Source organism: Sapajus apella, unplaced genomic scaffold (assembly GCF_009761245.1).
Source record: "Sapajus apella isolate SASKATOON/1434 unplaced genomic scaffold, GSC_monkey_1.0 scaffold1, whole genome shotgun sequence".
Taxonomy (NCBI): domain Eukaryota; kingdom Metazoa; phylum Chordata; class Mammalia; order Primates; family Cebidae; genus Sapajus; species Sapajus apella.
This window is the reverse complement of record NW_022436941.1, coordinates 45,332,367-45,351,781: the sequence shown is the minus strand read 5'-3', so window position 1 is coordinate 45,351,781 and position 19,415 is coordinate 45,332,367. Positions and strand designations below refer to the sequence as shown.

At 35.4% G+C, this 19,415-nt stretch overlaps 1 protein-coding gene across 11 annotated transcripts in view; it reads right to left on the bottom strand.

Annotated features, from left to right (window-relative positions):
* MCTP1 (multiple C2 and transmembrane domain containing 1) overlaps positions 1-19,415 on the bottom strand; it is a 578,648-nt gene that overhangs the window by 236,018 nt on the left and 323,215 nt on the right. For 4 of the 11 annotated variants that reach the window (XM_032274288.1, XM_032274364.1, XM_032274471.1 and 1 more), the window contains exons 4-7: positions 10,766-10,845; positions 8,522-8,633; positions 3,295-3,342; positions 395-433 (exon numbers count right to left, since the gene is read on the bottom strand). In XM_032274288.1, coding sequence (XP_032130179.1) covers positions 395-433; positions 3,295-3,342; positions 8,522-8,633; positions 10,766-10,845 — 279 coding nt within the window. The remainder of the gene's footprint in view (positions 1-394; positions 434-3,294; positions 3,343-8,521; positions 8,634-10,765; positions 10,846-19,415) is intronic. The other 7 variants (XM_032274210.1, XM_032274606.1, XM_032274457.1 and 4 more) reach the window with 2 other exon arrangements.

Here is a 19,415-nt window from a genome sequence, read left to right as displayed (position 1 = left end):
GCCTCATACCAATTTTCTGTGACACCCCCCCAAAAAAATAAAATAACTGTGGAAATCTTTCTTCTGTCTGGAGTTGTCCCTCCCCTAGACTTATCATTTTATTCCTGGTGCAAAGCAATTTTCTAGACCCTGTTGCATAAATAGTTGAGACCAGATGCTGAGAATGATGTTGAGAAGTGACCAGAGAATAGTGATAGGATGGTTTGAAGCTACTGATCAGTATGATTTCTATTTTAAAAACATCAGATGGTTTGCTTAAATTTATGGGGAAAAGTAACAATTGAATAGTATGAAATCTGGTGGCATACTTTGAAGAGATATGAGAGAGATCTGGGAAAGCAGATGATAGTTCTTCTCAACAAGAAAAGCTGAAAGATCACAAGCTAAGCATTACCTTACTTGATCTTTTCCAACTCTTCCTCATTAGCATTGTCTGTAAATAAAATAAAGCATTTTCATTATCTTTTCACTCAAGTACAGAATAGGGGAGCCGGTTGTTTTTCAGCGGAAACATTTATTAGCCCTTAAAACAGCAAGCAGTTCCCGGCAACAACTACACAACACAAAACTTGTTTTTCACGCACACACAACTAGAGAAACAATTTTAACATTCCAGCAGTCTTTCTGGTGCGAGTTCATTTGATTTATTCCTTTATAAAAAAAAATGGGACAGTATATTTTTAAAAGAATGGAACATTTGGGATGCCTTTATTGACTAAAAAAACCACATTGAGTCTCATGATTTCCAATGGCTCCTTTTGGTGGTGGAGATTGAGGATGTACATAACTTGATCAGGTATATAATAATTTTTCTCTTCAAACACTTTCAAAGTCTTTTGCTTTGGTGGTATTGTAGAACTGTCTCTGCTTCCAGTTAATCTTTAACTACATCAGGGTCTAAGAATGCTTTCAACTGAAAACAAATGCTGTGTACTGTGATGGTTACTGGTGCATTTTCCTGCCAAATGTTTAGTGAAACCATATCCTTTAAACTAGTGTTATACTAAGAAATATGTATGGCCAAAACTTTTAATTAAGGTTCTAGAGCTTTGTAATGTGTCCCCAAGATCATTAATGTCTTGAACAAACTAAATCATAAAAGCCCAACAATTTTATTTCCTCTCTTTACTTTAAAAAATTTCTCAATGAACACTGAAGTATTAACCTTCCTGATTAACTTCTTTCCTCCCTCTTTGCTTTACTATTAAGCAGATGAAGTAGAGGATAGGAAATACTCAGGGCAAAGATTAGAGCTTAAAGTGCCTGCCAAATTTTATATTAGGAATGTGCACTTTAAGAACTGTATCTGTTTCAGGAGGATTCACCATGAAAAAGGACCATGTCAGAAACTACTCATGGATTAGAAGAACACAAAAATGAAAAGATTTTAATATAAGATGAGGGTAACCTTTAACCTAAACCACAAGAATGGATTTATACATTCTAGGGTAAAAACTAAGTCTAGCATAACATTTTCAAAAATAATTATACATTCCTCCCTTCTATAGGAAGTGGTCTTACACGGTATATTTTCTCTACATATAGTCTGTGTTAAATGTTGACCAAAACACAAAAGAGTAATAGATTTCCTAAAGTTACAATGATTCCCCATCACATCTCTTTTTTTTTTATTCAGGAAAGTGCAAAGCACTGTTATCAAACACTATTATAGAAATACTTTATGTTTTCAAAGTACTAATGCCCAATTCATTTTGAAGCAACAAATCCCAGCACTGGGTTGTAGAGGTGGCCATCCAGGGGAACATGTAATAAATCTTTATTTTTGATGTTAAATGACTTATCATCAGTATCATCATCACCACTACCACCACCACCACCTCCTCCATCATCACCAAAAGGCAACTGGAAACCAAATACTTAAGTGGTATGTTGTACTATGAAAACTGCCCCATATGAGTTGAATAATAAGTGCTCAACTTTCTCACCAAGCAGTTTCAATGGACAAAGAATGGTATTTCCTGGAGACAATATTTTGAGTCAAATAAATCAAGAACAATTAAGATACATAAAAAAGTAAAATCTATTAATTCATGGTCATTTATCATCATCATCTAGCATCTAGTAATCTTATAATATAAAATTCTATTATATAAGAAATGTTATGCTATGAAAAGGGGCCTTAGAACATTAGAAAGGGTGAAATCTCATGGCAACACTAGTCAATGTTACAAGGATTCCACAAAGTCACATCCCCTGACTCGCACCACAAAAAATTAACCTTCCATATGTAAAACAAAATATAGAGCGTTTTTCCTGTCTCTCCAAATCAGCTTTATAAGCAGGTGGCATGGTTTTATTTTTCAGTTTGAGAAATTGCTACAGTAAAAAATCAGTGATTACCCTAAGTATTAATATGAAAGATTTAGCAGTTATGAGGACCCATTCATTATTTTCCTAATTCAGTATCTAAAGCTCTATGACTATATCCAGTGACACTCAAAATGGCCCTAGATTTTATGACATTTCTGTCTCTTGAGCCAAATCTACTAGCAAAGCAATGGGTTGAAGTATCTCACTTCCAAGTCCCTTTTTCTTTTAGATAGTTGGGTTGAGGTCAATTCAACAAAACTGAAAACAGTAGAAAAGTTAAAAAGAAAATTAATTTAATAGATATATTATTAATAATATTTTCTTTGCTATCTGTGAGACATGTTAGAGAAGAAGGATTGGGGATTGTTAAAGACAGAATATGAAGCAAACTATAGAAAAATAAGATTTATTTTTTACTCTATGATCTTAACCTCAGCTGAGAAACATATGAATTAATTTTTGAAAGGATTATCACCTGATATTATTATAGTACAATTCTAATTCTTCATTAGCAGCTCAGCTTTCTTGAAGCCAGTAAAAGGAATGAAGTAGCATAAAAATATGGCTTGTGATAGAGCTGCAGAAGCGATTGTTTTTAAAAGACTTATCTCAATCCATTTTTTAATTTTTATCTTTTGTTGTAGCAATTTTTAAGCTAATTATATAGCTACTGTACATACAAAAAAATCACAGAATAATTAGACACTGTAGTAACATACATCTTATAAAACATACATATATTCAATTTTTTGTAGGTAGGTATTTCTTCAAATGTTGGCTGTGTAATAATTCTGAAGAATATCAAAACTAAACCAAGATAAAGAAATTTTTTTTCTTTTTTATCTTATCAAAGACCAACTAAGGTTATTCATATGTTTCTTTGAATTTTCTATTTTTTAGCCTTAGGTAAGCAATTTGTAGGTCTAGATTATTTAAGAGAGTGTGTAACACAAATTAACTCACTTTTATTTCACAAATTCTCCAATGAAGAAAGCTGTGGATTGAACTCTGCTAGAAAAAGAGCCAGAAAGAACTCAAACACACTATCAGACGAATTGGCATATATAGGACACACATATATGCATTACACACTTTTACAGGTTCAAAAACAGGACATGCAGTCAAAACAGAAATGACAATTGTGCCATGCAACTCATCAGCATGCCCCCCATGGAGGTTTTGGCTTCTTGTACACACAATGCTGGAAACTTAAAGAAATATATATGTGTGTGTTCACGTCTGGGAATTTTTTTTTTAACACTCTATCATGACCTCAATGGAGATTTTGATATGGCACCTATGAAATACAAATCACTGCAATTAGACAGTGCACATTTTAGAGGCTTAGGAGATTCAGTAGGCTGATTGGTTTTTCAACTCATTCTTCACTTTTACTGATTTCTAGAACTGGCAAGCCACACAAGGAGAAATCATCCCAACTGCATTATTCATGGACTGTATTGTTACTATGAACAGTGCATAAAAAACTCACAAGATGACTGTTTTAGAAATCTCACCACTTTGTAATGCTAAGGACTCTGTATTTCCAGTTATTCATTTCTTCTTACATTTGTGTGGCATTTTATTCACATTAATGTTCTATTTCCTATTTGATTATTAGGATTTATCTGTAAAAGGCTTTTGAAACACATCTCTTTCATTCTCCATTTACAGACATACAAAATACTTAGCTTTATAAAGTTTTATAAATACAGGCATAAGAATAAACATGTGGTTTTTGGAAAACATCTTCAGTGCTAAAAGCTTGAAGTAAATTATTTCTGAGCTAGCAATCAAAGAGAACAGAACTCTTCTTGTAATTCTGCTCTGTGAGGGTCAATGTAAAATTTGCCTGTATTCCTTTCTTACATAATTTTCATTTTCGGGGATTGCGAAGCATTCAGTAACTGATTTCTGGTTTGCTGCATTTTTAGCTTAAATTTCTCGAAATAAAATTTGTTTCTGAATAATTTGTGAAAGTTCAGCATGCCATCTTCACAGCAGCAGTATGTTACGTTTTTTTAGATATGTGAAAATTTAACTTGAAGATACATTGGATCTCTGATTGTTTTTAATCAAGAAACTTCAAATGTAGCCCAGAGAAATTATAAGCTGATAGTTGACATGTTACAGAATGAAGAAAATACAGTGATGGGTTTATAATTTATTGTTATCATTAGAATTCCATAGGAAGAACAATAAATCTTGATTTCAAGCATATTATCATTAATATACTAATTTTAAGAACTTACAAATGAAAATTAAATCATTATTTAATCATGAGCTGATATTGTTTGTGACAACCTCAGGGATTTGAATATTGAGGTAAGAAAAAAACCATATACCCTCCCTTGGTTCTTTCAAGAAGTCATCATAAGAAAGTCATCATATATATATATATATATATATATATATATAAACATATTTCCCCTCCTATGAGCGATAGGATATAGGATGGAGGTGAGGTAAAGTATAGGCATACTTTAGGTAGGACAAGTAACACTGAAGAAAGCTTGCACTTGAGAGAAGGTGAAATGTCAAGGAGTTCGTAGGGCTGGGACAGAAGTTACAGTGAGGGAACATACATTGCTTGTTGGGGAGCCTTAAAGTTTCTCACCAGGAGTTTCAATTTAATTAGAAAAACAGCCACAAGTCACCTAACACTTAGAAGAATAATAATGAGGGAGTTATAAAGCCTAAGATAATGGTTAGTAAATGATCAATAAGTATTTTGTTTTACATAGATGCCTACAAATGGTTCTTATTTAGAGTTTCAAAACATAAACAGTGTTGTAAATATAAGAACTAGTTTTAGAGAGCTTAATAAAATAGTTGCAGAACTGCAATGTAGAACAAACACAGAAGAAAAGCCACTTTTTATGTGCTTGTTGGGCATTTTCACAATGTAAAGCATATGTGTAGAAACCCAGATTCAAATCTAGTACACCAGAATAGCTAGGATACTGAATCCCAGTAGAATTTCTAATGGGGGAATCTTTCTCCCTTCCCTTCTTTCTACCCCCTCCTCTGACACCACTTGCTTCTCTACAACCAAGCCCATGCCTTGGCTATTAATTGCACCCATGAGGATGAGCCAGGGTAGCCACACTGGTTACCCTTCTCTCTGCCTCCTCTGCAGTGACCAAGGTCAGGATGGGAAGCATAAGGATGTTCACCAGCGAGAGGCTGGCTCTGGAACAGATTCAATCACTGTGACTTTTCTGAGCCCTGGCTGAGCCCCTTGCTTCTCTGATGAAGAAAGAAGCCGTAAAAGTCCACAACAGGATAAGAGGAGAGAAGACACCATTTCCCACTTAATGTAGCAGAGTGAATGCAGTGCTCTCTGGAACTTTGAAAGAAGAGGGCATGAAGTAAGGCAATGAATGCAAAACAAAACAAAACAAAACAAAACAAAACAAAACAAAAAAACAAAAAAACTTTCTCAGATGAAAAATGACTTTGGAAGGATTTCTTCCAAACAACCTGGGATAGTCAAAGGGATTTGAATCAAGAAAACAGCATGAGGATTTCAGGAGGAACTTCTTATGGTAAGGGTGAATGTGGCTGAAAAGATGTGATGAAGAAAAAGAAAAAGGAGGAAAAGAGGATGAAGAAAAGCAGATTTTTGATGTATAACTGCTTTCATGTAACCCACCTATTTGTATTTGATAAGTTACTGATGATCAGCTCCTAGGCACTGTCATATTTTTAAATAATTTTTTTGAGCAATCCTAGAGATTAAAGGAGTTTTACAGGGGCTGTTGAAGAAAAAGTAACGTTGGAAAGTACTCTGCCTGTGCTGACATATATTTCTGTGTAATTTAGAACAACCCAGCAGCTTCATCGTAAGGTCTCCTGATATAAACTTGCTTCTTCAAACCCCCAGTTTGATGCTAGGGTATTTAATAAACATCCTTTTAAGATATAAATTCAGCTGACTATACATTATCAAATCACCCAAATAACCACAATGGCCGCTGTATAATTCCAACCTCCAGGAATATTGCAAGATTAGATGGTTTGGGAATACACAGGATCTCTGGCACTTAGGTATCTTGATTTATGAAGTCCTGTCCTTCATTAAAATAATGAAGAACCCCAGCACAAGCATATTCTATCACCAAGTCTTGTTGATTTTACCTTCTATAGGTAAACCTGCCAATTTCCCTCCATCTCTACCTCTGATAGTTCTAATCCAAATCTCCATCATCTTTCACCTGGATTTTTGCCATGGCCTCCTAACTGGTCTCCAGGTATCCATTCTTACCCCTTCAATCTGTTTTCTACAATGCAGCCACAAAGATATTTTCAAAGGCAAATATGATTGTGCTGCTTTTGATTTATAGACCTTTCAATGGCTCCCCACAGTTTTTTATGGGGAAAGACCCAAACCTTAACATGGCCAATGAGTTCTACACAGTCGGGGCATCGCCCTTCCACCTGCACTCTGATCACCCACACTCTCTTTGCTTCCACCTTCTCTAAACTCCAGTAGGTTTTCAATTCTTGGAATGCAACATGGCTCCTCTTGTCACATGGCCTTTGTGTATGTTGTCTCCTCTGCTTTAAATACCTCCTCTCGTCCTGGTTTTTGTTTATTAAGGCCTATTTATACTTCGTACCTCAGCTCTTATTTGACTTCCTTAGAGAATTCTTAACCCCTGGCTAGTAAAAAAATTTTCTATATTTGCTCTTTCAGCAATATGTACCTCTTTTTCACAGCATTTAAAATAGTTGTTTCCATCAGCAACTAATTGATTCCTAGTTCTATTGCATCCTAAGTGTCTAGCACAGGAACTGGCTTATAGTAGGTTCTTGGTGAATACTAGAATCATTTGAATAAAACACAAAATGAACATTTCTAATTGATCTCTATGTATGGATTAGCCAGCTAGGGTATACTTCTTGGCTTGTGCTCGGTAAAAAAATGTCTTCTGAAGTAGTGACTTCTAACATGATGGGTTTCCATTTCTAAATACTTTTTGTAAAAATTGTTTCTTACCCACCCTTCTGCACAGGGGTGCATGTGCACACATACATGTATAATTTTACCAAGTCAAGTTCTCACACTAGGTATTATTATCTGGTAATTCTTATTTAAAAAGAGAATTTCTTCCTCAGTGAATGAAGTATAGTTACTTAACCCAATTTAGCAAATATTATATATAAATGCATGTGTTCATCATTAAATTCCTAAAAAGGATGGAGAGAAATATTTCTTGAAAGGGTGAAGTTTTCAATGAGTTTAAAGTATTTCTAAATTGAAGTTGTAATTCACTATTTTTACCTACAGTCTAGGGGGAAATGCAAACAATACCTTTCCAGCAGACAATCTATAACCAACTTTAATCGTGCATTATTTTAGGACAGCGATACATAGATGCTGAAATAGAGTTTTTGGACTTGCCTAAAAAAATTATGCCTACTACTAAAATGTGTTACAATCAGAGCTAGTTAGAGTCGTTCTGAGGCACATGAAAGCCCATTGAGTCTAATAAATAGTCTCTGGCAAATTGTGGCAGAAAGTATACTATCAAGCATACTGACGAGGGTCAAGCCTGACATTTTTTAGTGTCACTTCAATGGTGGGGAGTAACTGGCTCCTCTGTATCCGTTGTCAGTTTCTCATAGCAGCATGGTGTGCAAGTAAGTACAGACAGCTAGTATTAAAAAATGAGTAATACCAATATGGAAGCCCATCAAGAAGATGAAAAGTACTCACTTATCATTCACTAAGCAAATACCAGAAAGCAGAAACTCTGTTATAATTTCACCTCATTTTCTCTGCGATGGTACACCTGACAATACAGTCAAAATAGCAGGGTCTGGATACCTTAATGTGGAATTCCAAGAATTCAATTTACTAATAAATATATTCCCCAAATAAATGCTAATATTTGCCTACAATATAACATGTGCAAATTGAGAAATAAAATTAAAATAAAAATTCAAATCTGTTTCTTATTTACAACAAGAGGTTCTGATCTCGAGGGCGGAACAGGAAATTGGAGTTGAAAAGATACAATAAGCATGGATGAGTGACACCTAGGATACTCACAGAAACAAAGAACAGGGCATATTTTCGTAGGCAGCTTCTCTTTATTATTATATCTGGATCCAAAGAAAGGCTCACAACATTCGAACGACCGAGAGCAAGAAAGGGCTCCTACTAGGCTGTGGGGGAACTTACCACATCCCTGGACTCTCCTTCTTTAGGGGTAAGGATGACTGAGAGCAAAATGATTCCAAGATCATGGTCAGGATAATGAGGATCTTTCAGAGTAAGGGTCACATCGGTAGGCCTGTGATAGAAAATATTTAGATTTTAAACAGTCATTAAAAGAATAAGCCAAATATATTTTTATTAACACTTTATTATTTTAAGATAAAAAGCAATTTTGTCTTCCTTTACTTTCTTGGGACAATTTTTATTATTAAAATATTATCAGTGTATTAAGTTATCCAATAAACTATGAGTAGATCTGAATTCACCAGATGAATTTCTGCTTTCTAAACCCATGAAGTTTCCAGAAAGTGGTTGGAAAGGCCAAGAAACTACAACCCTTTTGAGAAGCCTACCAGTCCCCTTTCTATGTTCTCTAAACCCAGAGTGCAGCACCATACATATACACAGGTATGTGTGTATGTGTATACATATACATACACATATACATATATATACATACACACACATGAATATATATATACACACACATAAACACTAAATGTACATATGGGGTTACAGTCTGATTTAGTTCATTTTCATGTAATGATTACATGTAAAAATTAATTGAAAAAACTTCATTACATCTTTTAATGATTACATGATAAAGCTATAAGAACATTTAGAACTGCTTTATGATGTATTATTTTTTCAGAGATACCTTAATGTATTATATGGTATAACATAAATATTTATATGACTATAATTATTATCATGTTTTGTACACTTAGATACTATTGATTTATATTTAGAATAAAATAGCATACACAAATACATTATTTTAAAAACTAGTAATGAGATGTTTATATGGTTTTGAGGAGAGGAAATTGCTACAGAAATACATAAGATATGTAATGTGGCAAAACACTCCAACTGCTCGTGTATAATCTCTTAATTTCTGAAATTATTCCAAGCTGTCACCATTTAAAATTATTTTTCACCAATGATTTATCTTTAATAGGAAACAAGATAAATTTATACTTTGGGATTAAGTCTAGTCATTTGCATATCCTTACACAGAAGTCTCAGAGAAAGTACTTATGGCCTTTAGAGAAGAATAGCACAGTCTATTTTAGACTGAGCTCAGTTTTCATGATAACAGATTCCAAGCAACACCACTCAGGGGACGTCCTACAGCTGCAGCGACTGTAGGGGATGTCCTAAAGTCTGTGCTAGGCTGTAGGCTAGAATGGAGGACTTACAGAAAAAGTATGGAAAAGGCTGCTCTTTTGTCCAGTCTGAGGTAACAATGACTATCGGAAGACCAATAAGCCATTGTACTCAAACTAAACTGATTGTAATGCATAAGAGAGTTCTACACTTTATATTTCTCTAGTCATCTACATTTACAGAAATAGAAAGTAGTGATCTGGCTCATTACTCTGTTTTTCCGTTTTCCGCCATCTCCGCCACATGATATAACACAATCATCCAAAACAGCCAGGAATTCCTTCTTAAAATCATCAAAGAAAGTTTCACAGCTTTCTTTGCAACCTATTTCAGCATGCATGATCTTTTCTAATGGTATTTTTTTTATTCTATAGGACAAATCAATTCTTAGTTCCTATGTTGAAATTTACTTGGAAAAATTTAAGCCCATTATTAGGTATAAGAAATGATTAATATTAGTAACAGTATTAACTAATATTAGTAACAATAATAACTTTGCAACTAGGGAAGCAATGATAATAATGTAACTGAGCAAATACAACCAGCCTGCCTCTTACCTTAGGAGCATTCCTTGGTAATCTGGCAATGACAAAACCAGATTCTACTGTGGCTCAAGTAACAAGAGACTTGCCATTTCTGAAGCAAAGTGCACACACTGTATTTTATATATAATAGTCTAATTCTTAATAACTATGACTAACATGCATAATCTTTTTTTCACGCCCCACTACAAACACATGGGCAATATGAAAGGAAGGAATGCGTCTTTTATCTCTAGATTCCTGGTGCTTAGCACAGTACTGTGGAACAGAGCAGGTATCCAAGAATTTTTCTGTTGAAGAGTTGTTGAATAAGGTAGTCAGGGAAGATGCTATTATTTCCAATGGATAAGTAAGGAAGATGGATTTGAGAAATGCTGACTAGCTGGAAGGCTCACCACAATAAATGACAGAACTAGGCCCCAGATCAGCTGACATTTTCTGTTACACAAGCCCACTGTATAACGAAGGGTGGCGATACTACAATAGCTCGAAAGCTAACCTGTTTAACTCCAATTGTGCCAGATCCAGAAAGGCTGAGCCCATAAAGTCATCCTGTAGTCCAAAATCATAGTCAAATACCTGAAAGCCAAAGAGAAAAAGCACTGTTAAAACTATTTTCAATATAAGCTTTAAGTGATAATGTCTTGGTCATAAAATGTAGGTTGTCTATGTCATCAAAAGCATACTCATATTTGTTTTTTAAAATAATTGTTTTTGTACTTTGGAATATTAGAGTCTCACAAAACACTCAAAGAAAATTACATTTTATTTATTACTCAATATTACTGATTGATTATATCAAGTAGAACTTTAAGGCAGATGTAACAAAATTAAATAAAATATAGTAAATCTTCAAAAATGTGGGAAAAAGTATAAAATTCAACAAGTATGTCTTTCATATTGGGCTATGGTTGATGAGAATATGATTCTAATATCTTCATAGTTTTTAGCCCATTAAAGATACATTCTGTGATATAGGACAGTGCCACTTTAAGCATACAAACAAGTAAAAAGATACTATGATTGAAGTACTTTATAAAATTATATTAAGGTTAAGTTAAAATAAGGTTTTATTACAATCACTGGGGGACAATACTAATGTAACTAACAACAAAAAAGAAAAAAAAAGGAAAAGAAAGAGATAATGCATTTCTTCCTTTTGTCAATAATCTCTATCCAGTATCTTCGCTGTGTCTGGTGTGGTTCTTATTCATTCTATGGTGGGTATGACAGACAGTGTCTCTGACCTCTTGGATTCTACATGGAGGGTCTGAGATGGCCAATAAATACCTAAATAGATATATACAGTTCAGTTATAAGTACTATGAAACAAATGTCTAAGAGGTGTGTGGAGAGCTGCTATTTTAGATGGGGAGTCCAGGAAGTCCTCTCTGAGAACATATGTTTGTGTAGACACCCAAATAATGGGAAGGGGTACACTACGCTAGTATGAGCGAGGGCACTCCAGCTGAAGGACATGGCAAGCCCAGGGAAGGACCGACGTGCTTCACCTATCAGTTGTGATCAGCAAGAAACCAGTGCGGTTGAAACAAATGGAGAGAGATGCAGAATGGAAAGAGGCTGGAGGGATCGCTCAGAGCTGGATTAGTTAGGGCCCTTGCCAAAGGATGCTAAGTAAATGGGAACTGGCTATCTTCCATCCATCTATTAATTTTCTCACTCATTCAATCCCTCAGCCAGTATTGACTAAGTACTTATTATATGCCAGGCAAATGGTAGGCACTGAGTAAACGGTGGTAAGCAAAACTGCCATTCTCAATGCTTACAGTTTAGTGAGCGAGACAGCTGTTAAACTAGGATGAGTAGGTGATACGCAGTTACTAATACTGACTGTTTGTTTTAGACGGAGTTTTGCTCTTGTTGCCCATGCTGGAGTGCAATGGCATGATCTCAGCTCACTGCAACCTCTGCTTCCCGGGTTCAAGCAATTCTCCTGCCTCAGCCTCCTGAAGTAGCTGGGACTACAGGTGCGTACCACCACGCCCAGCTAATTTTTGTGTTTTTAGTAGAGATGGGATTTCACCATGTTGACCAGGATGGTCTCATCTCCTGACCTCATGATCTGCCTGCCTCGGCCTCCCAAAGTTCTGGGGTTACAGGTGTAAGCCACCTCGCTCGGCCTGATTAAGTGTGTTTTAAAGAAGAGAGAATGAAAAGACAGTAAGGAAGCAAGTGAGGAAGATGAGTGTAAGTCTTTAAGATTTAAAAAAATAAAATGCTACCAGAAGGAATTTAGAGCTGTCACTTGCTGACCTTTTCAGATAGAAAATATTTGTATTGAACATTGGAGTAATTGAACATACACAGATAAATATGCTCCTGAATGGATGACCCAGGCCTTTGGATGTTCTAGGACATGGCAATCTATGAAGCTGAATCAATAGCCCAGCACTCCTATACTCAATTCTTGGCACAACAGTTACAAAGCTCAAAGCAGAGGAAACGTAGGCACAGCAGCCCTGAATCAGTTGTTGCTTTTTTTTCTGTAGTACAGGTGTACTTCAATTTAAGAAAACTTAATATGTAAAAAATTGATATTTAAATAAAAAGATAAATACTTTGCATTACAAAAGGATTCTTAGATTTGAAGAGTCACATGGGGATTTATTTAAGTAATACGCTTCCCTAATGCCTTTTAAATTATTCAATTTGCAGTCATTTGATTTACATACAACCTTTGATGAGTACATTTATTGTAGAAAGCTCAGCACTCCTGCAATAAATATTCTGCTTGATCAATTACACTTCCGAGCTTTAGTCATCCGCTCAATGGTATAGCACATGCGTGTATTGCACAGCTTCTGCAACTGACATCTCAGTATTTGCAAGTGGCTACAGCAGTGTATTTTACAACATAAAATTTACACCAAAACATTGGAGAAATTTCTCTCATGCAATCTCATCTAATCATATCACCCTTAGGCTCAAAATCTTGGGGGAGAAAATAGGTGGCATATAATCAATGAGATCACCTGAGGTTCACCCACACATATGAGGTAGAGAGCTGTGAATCCAGTGAATCTATTAGTGCAGAGAGCCCAACTGGGTGATTCAACATCCAACATCTTTTCACTCTCATAGTGAGAGTCTTTCCTGTTATCCTAGTGCTAGATGTCTACTTTAGTTCTCAATTCCTATTAATCTGCAAAGCCATAAACATGGGAAGAAATGGAAACACTAGAATCCATGCATTAATGAAATTATTAGCTATGCTACTTGGTTCCAAGCTCTACACACTATTTATATGTCAGAGGGAGCATTGCTCCAGGTGAGCTTCAGAAATACAGGGCATATGAGAGATATAAAATAGGAAAAGCTACTCCCACCGCAGTAACAACAAGCATAGTTTAATGCTTATTAATGTTTTTTTCAATATTTACTAGGAACAACCCAGTTAACAAGGTATTGTTGTTTCTATTTTTCAGATAATGAATCCAAAGCTGAAAAAAATACATATTCTTTACCCCAAATCCTAGGTCTAGGAAGATACAAGATTCAAATCTTGTTGTATTGAGTGTCATAAACAGAGTGTGTTTAAATCCCACAAATATGTCTTAGGCACCCGCTGTAAGAGAAGCACTCAGAATTAAAACATGAATGATTTAGATGAGATCCTTGCTTTCAAGGAGCCTTCACACCATTAGTTGGAAACATTAGGTAACCGGTAGAAGTTGCGTGGGACTTGGGATCTTCTGCATTCTTAAGTGAGTTTAGAACAATAAATACTTTATTTTAAACAACAAATTCATCTTATTGTTTACTAAAAATCCATTGGGAGGCGTATCAGCTAAAATGCTTTTGTTTTTGTTTTTAATAGAAAACACAATTCAACTGGCTTCAGTTTCTAGCTTTAATGACTGAAGAAATATCTATAGGTAATTATGATTTCTGGGAAGTTTTACTTTGGCAGCTCAAATGATTCATGCATTTATTAATTTATTTATTTGAAAAAGATTTGGTGAGCACCCATAATGTTCCAGGTACTGTTCTAGGCACTTGAAATATAGCAGTGATGAAAACAGTCAGTCTTTGATTTCTTGGAGCTTACATATGGGGTGGGGAGAGACAGACAATAAAGAAATACAAATGCTAAGTAGTAGTGATAAGTGCTAAGGAGAAAAATATTTCAGAGTACTGGAGTGATGGGAACTACTATGTATATATGATGTTCAGAAAGGACAACGAGAGTGGGAGGTATTTCCCCACGATGGGAGAAGTGTGTTTCATAACGAGGGAATAGGAAAGTGCATTCCATGATGGGGGAAGTGTCTTCTGCGCGGAGGGTATAGGAAGTGGAAAGGTACTGAGGAGACTGGCTGGGGGCCAGTGTGGCTGGAAAGTAGAAAGCAAGAGAAGAGTGCTGGAGTATTAGTTCAGGCTTAGGCCATGGTGCCTGCCATCATATTTTAAAATCTGGAAGAAGGATCCAGAGAGGAGACAGAGAAGGACCAGAACTGAGTGTGTTCCAGTATCCTGAAAACATACTCAAGAAAATATGTTAAGATGGAGGGAGGAGTTAACTGTATCAAAGGTAAATGATGTAGCTTAATCCCATTTCTGCCTCTCCAGTTCTCATCAATGCTTTCCTGTCATTACTGCCTCAATAGCTCCCCCACGTTCCTAATGGCCTGCCAGGAGGTCCAGAGTGGCGTGCTTCTTCATTCACGTCTAGTGGGGAAGCATGAGATGCTTTGTCCGAACATTTCCAGTAAAGTACTAAATCCACTTCAGATGGACCAGCTCATATCACATGCCTATTTATCGGCCAAAGATATGGAAGTGGCTTAATGGCTAGCATAGGTTCCCTTTATTTTTAAAGGCAATGACAAAGTCAGTGTCCATGGAACCATATGGATCTTCAAAGAGAAAAATTGGGAGCCCATAGAAAAAGGAAAAAGGGATATACATTGGGAAAATCCTCAGCTAATATCCCTAACAGAGAACCAAAACTAGGGTTCTTTATGATGGCTCCAGATGCCATCATCACTTGCCTCTCTACAGCTAAAGCTACTTGACACCCACCTATAGCTCAGTCCTGGTCTTGGCTTTAGGAAAACTTGATAGGAATCAGGGAGACTTCCAGGACTTCTAATTCAAAGCTCTTTGTCTCAGCATCAAGTTATCCTTGCCAAAGGATCTGCAACTTGTAGATGGACATCCTTGATGCTAGCCTATGTGTTAGTTTTTGAATCTCACTCAGGTCTTGCTTTGACCACCTGCTTGGACATTCCCATAAATCCATATGAGGCATCCTTCTCCCCCAGTGAAGTGATTGCATGGAGAAACATCTCTTTCTTATGTTATTCACTCTTAACACTGTTTTCTTCTTGCCTCCATTATATAGTTGTGTGGCTGAGTAATATGTCTGTATCCTAGGAAACTTGTACCTAAGCTAGACGGAACAGCCCTGTTTGTTTCTTCAACCTCTCTCTTCACTTTGTTTTGAACTTTATTTCTGATTTATTACCCTATTTCCAGCATCTCTGGAATCTGCTTTTGTTGCCTTGGAATTTTGCTTTCCTGGTCTCTGTCTGCAAACTGAAAATAGCCCTATCTCCTCCCTGTGATATGCTACTCTGACCTTGCCCAGTCCTCAGGCTCTACCTTGACACAAAGCAATATTGTTAACATCCCCACAGGATTTTCTCCAGCCCCAGTACTGGGGAAATGGACAATGGATGTTTGGATAATATGGCTTTTCCATGTTTATCTATCATTTCCTATTGCAGTTCACTGTCTGTGCCTAATTATGTTCTGAATTATGACAGTGAGCATCAAATTGGCACTCATTCAGTTACATGACATCACTCCTTAGGATTTTTCTATTGCATTCCCTGCATGGTAATGTCTATGACTGAATTAGCAATAATATACTTGTAACCTCATTTTTCTACTTCCCACAGAATATATGATTATATCCAATTTCAAAATAATCTAAAAATATTGTAGTGTTGTGTACTAATTATACAAATATGATGTATAATTGGTATAATATAGATATATAATAATATATATTACATATATAATAATATATATATTTTTTGAGACAGCATCATACTCTGTCACCCAGGCTAGACTACAGCGACGTGATCATGGCTGTCACTACAGCCTTAAACTACTGGGCTTAAGAAATCCTCCAGCCTCAGCCTCCCAAGAGCTGGACCACAGGTGCATGCCGCTATGTCTGGCTTTTTAAAAAAGAAATTCGTAGAGACAGAGTCTCCCTAGGTTGCTCCAGCTGGTCTTGAACCTCCTGGTTCAATCGATCCTCCCACCTTAGCTTCCCAAAGTGCTGCGATTATAGGCATGAGACACTAATAATATTTTAAACCATATTAGAGCTTCTTTAAAGGTCTAACACATCTCATGAGGTCATATAATATGATCTAAGATATAAGATCCTACTTAGCAACAGTGTCCAAACTGTCTTAGACTAACATAAGACAGTTTTAGACTAACCATAACACTATAAAATAATAATTAGAGCTGAAAAGTCATAGAAGTGACATTGTAAAACAAATAAACAAAAAGAAAACCTAACTATGACCTTTGCAGTTAGTCATGTTTAGTGGAAACCAGAAGCTATCTTACTTAACTGCTAGGTAGCCATAAGCTAACCCTTAATCTCCAAGTCTCATGTACCTATACAAAAGAGATGAAAACAGTTATTTGTAGGGTTATGGTGAGGGTTACATGAGATGACATTGGACTAGTATTTAGCACAGTTCTCAGTCAATGGTAGTAACTATTATTAAGATGAAGATGTGATTGTAGATTTCATTTTCCCGAGGTGCAATAACTTCATATGTTCTTTGCCTACAAACCAAAAGCAAGTATAGTCATGCTTTTTTGTTTGTTTTGTTTCATTGCTGATTATATTTTGGTCCGAAATAGTGGAAATTCTTGATTCATGCATTTAGGAAGTGTTTTTGAAACATGTAAGACAAAACATCTGAAATAATACGAACATCTTACTATGGAATACTTTGGTTCAGGTGCTCTGAGGTTTATGGCTGGAAACATATTTCCATTCCAGCTACTCAATTATTTCCATTTAAATGTCCAGAAAAGTGGCTCCCTACCTGTGCCTCAGAATAACCTATTGAGGTGTTTTATAATATTGAAGCTTGGAATCTACTTCAGAGGTCCTGAACCAGAGTCTTCACAAGTGAAACTTGGGCCTGTAGATTCTCCAAACCTTTCTGAATAACTCTGGTGTACAACCAGGGATGAGAATCATTGGTATATGACATTTTTCAAGGGCCCTTATAAGCTACCGAGAAATAATTTTACACATGACAGTAATGTGGTCCTTAACTTAAACAGAGCTTAAAGTAACATTTTCAACTTTAACTCTTAAGCTTGGATAGAAAAGACTTATTTAATGACTGTCCAATTTGTTAAAATGACCATCTTAGAAACAGCCACGTGTTCTAATTTATCAGAATGTTTCTACTTTTTAGAAAAGTGCTCCCAATTAATACTCAGATCTCCAACTCATGATTAGAAATGTATTTACATAAATACATTCCCATTTATGTTACTTTTATCTCTTCTACTGTAATTCTAGTGTTCACTGCGAACCTGGGGTAATAGTGTGAAATAACAATGGAGACTCTGAACTCAACTGAAATGGGTGTAAAATTTATCCTATTATCTAAGATGTATGTTGGAGCATCACTGTGAATACAGGGTAGACTAAAGTGGCTCCTGTCTCAATTAAAAGCATTGCATTTTAACTCCCAGCTTCTGCTCTTACCTTATTATATATAGATTTTATAGCTCATCCCCCCAAGCCTCGTTCTCATCTGCACAGAATATGCCCTTTTCATTAAAATTAAAAGTTACATAAATACCAACCAATTGCAAAGAATATTTTTATTTTGTACAGTTTAAAAAAAATGACAACTCCATGATTTTTTAAAAATAATGTTTTTACTAGAAATGGTACAAGCACTTCAACTTTAATGTGCTTTTACAAACTTGGCTCAGAACAGAATTTTGTGTTCCTTGGTAATTTTTACATTAATAGAAATCAGATTACAGGGTACTGATGGACTCCTTTTTCCTCTAACTGCAGATGGGAGGGTTGTATACTTAATGTTTCTAATTACCTAGATGCATTTTCATATTCTCAGTTACTACAGAATTGGTTAGTCCCTAAGAAATCTTTTGGGCAAGATTAATCATCTGTTATGGAGGATGTGGGCATCATATCAGAACTGAATAAAACACACAGGCCTGAACAGAGCCAATAAAAATGATGCAATTTTTATGAAACTCTAGTCACTTAAAATATTATTTCCACCAATGCACTTTATTTGAGTCTTCCCCCAAGACTAGAAAAAAAAATGAAACATAAAAAATGGAAAAAATAAAGTAAAAAGTTAGAGATTTTCTTCCAAAAAAAAAGCCCTAGGCATTTTACTGAAAATTGAAATCACCTGAAAAAAATAGGAAAGCATTTAAAAAGTATAAAGTATCACATATAATAAAGTATCATCATTTTATATGTGTACTAGTATCTCAGAGATTTGTATGATTTCTATTTAACTTAATTATCTTAAATAGAAATGTAAAAAGTGACAATGTAAAAGTTAGTAAAATTATAAAAACATTTAAAAGTGACTGTGTATCCTCTTCTCTGTGGTAGAAGTTAAATGGTGGCTACATAATCTTATACAATGAAAGTTCAAAGTGATTTGAAAAAAACCTGACAACCTTTGGGCTTTCTTTCTTAGCTTCTTTAATGATAGTGTGTCATTAACCAAGCCTTCTGACCTGCATACAGCATTACTGTCTTCATTTACAGTATATGTACATTTACAGTATATGTATGTGTACTATATAGACTGTAAATATATATAGTATATGTATATGCACACATGTACATATCTACATATATACTTTTTATATATACACATGCATATACATATATATGTATATTCTTGGTCTCAAGTGAAAACAATTTTTGTCACAATTTAAAAGTTTTTGTATAAATTTAAGGAGTGTTAGTACAATTGTGTTACATGTATAGATTGTGCATAGTGGTCAAGTCAGGGTTTTCAGAATATCCATCATCTGAATAACATACGCTGTGTCCATTAAGGAATTTTTCATCTAGTCCC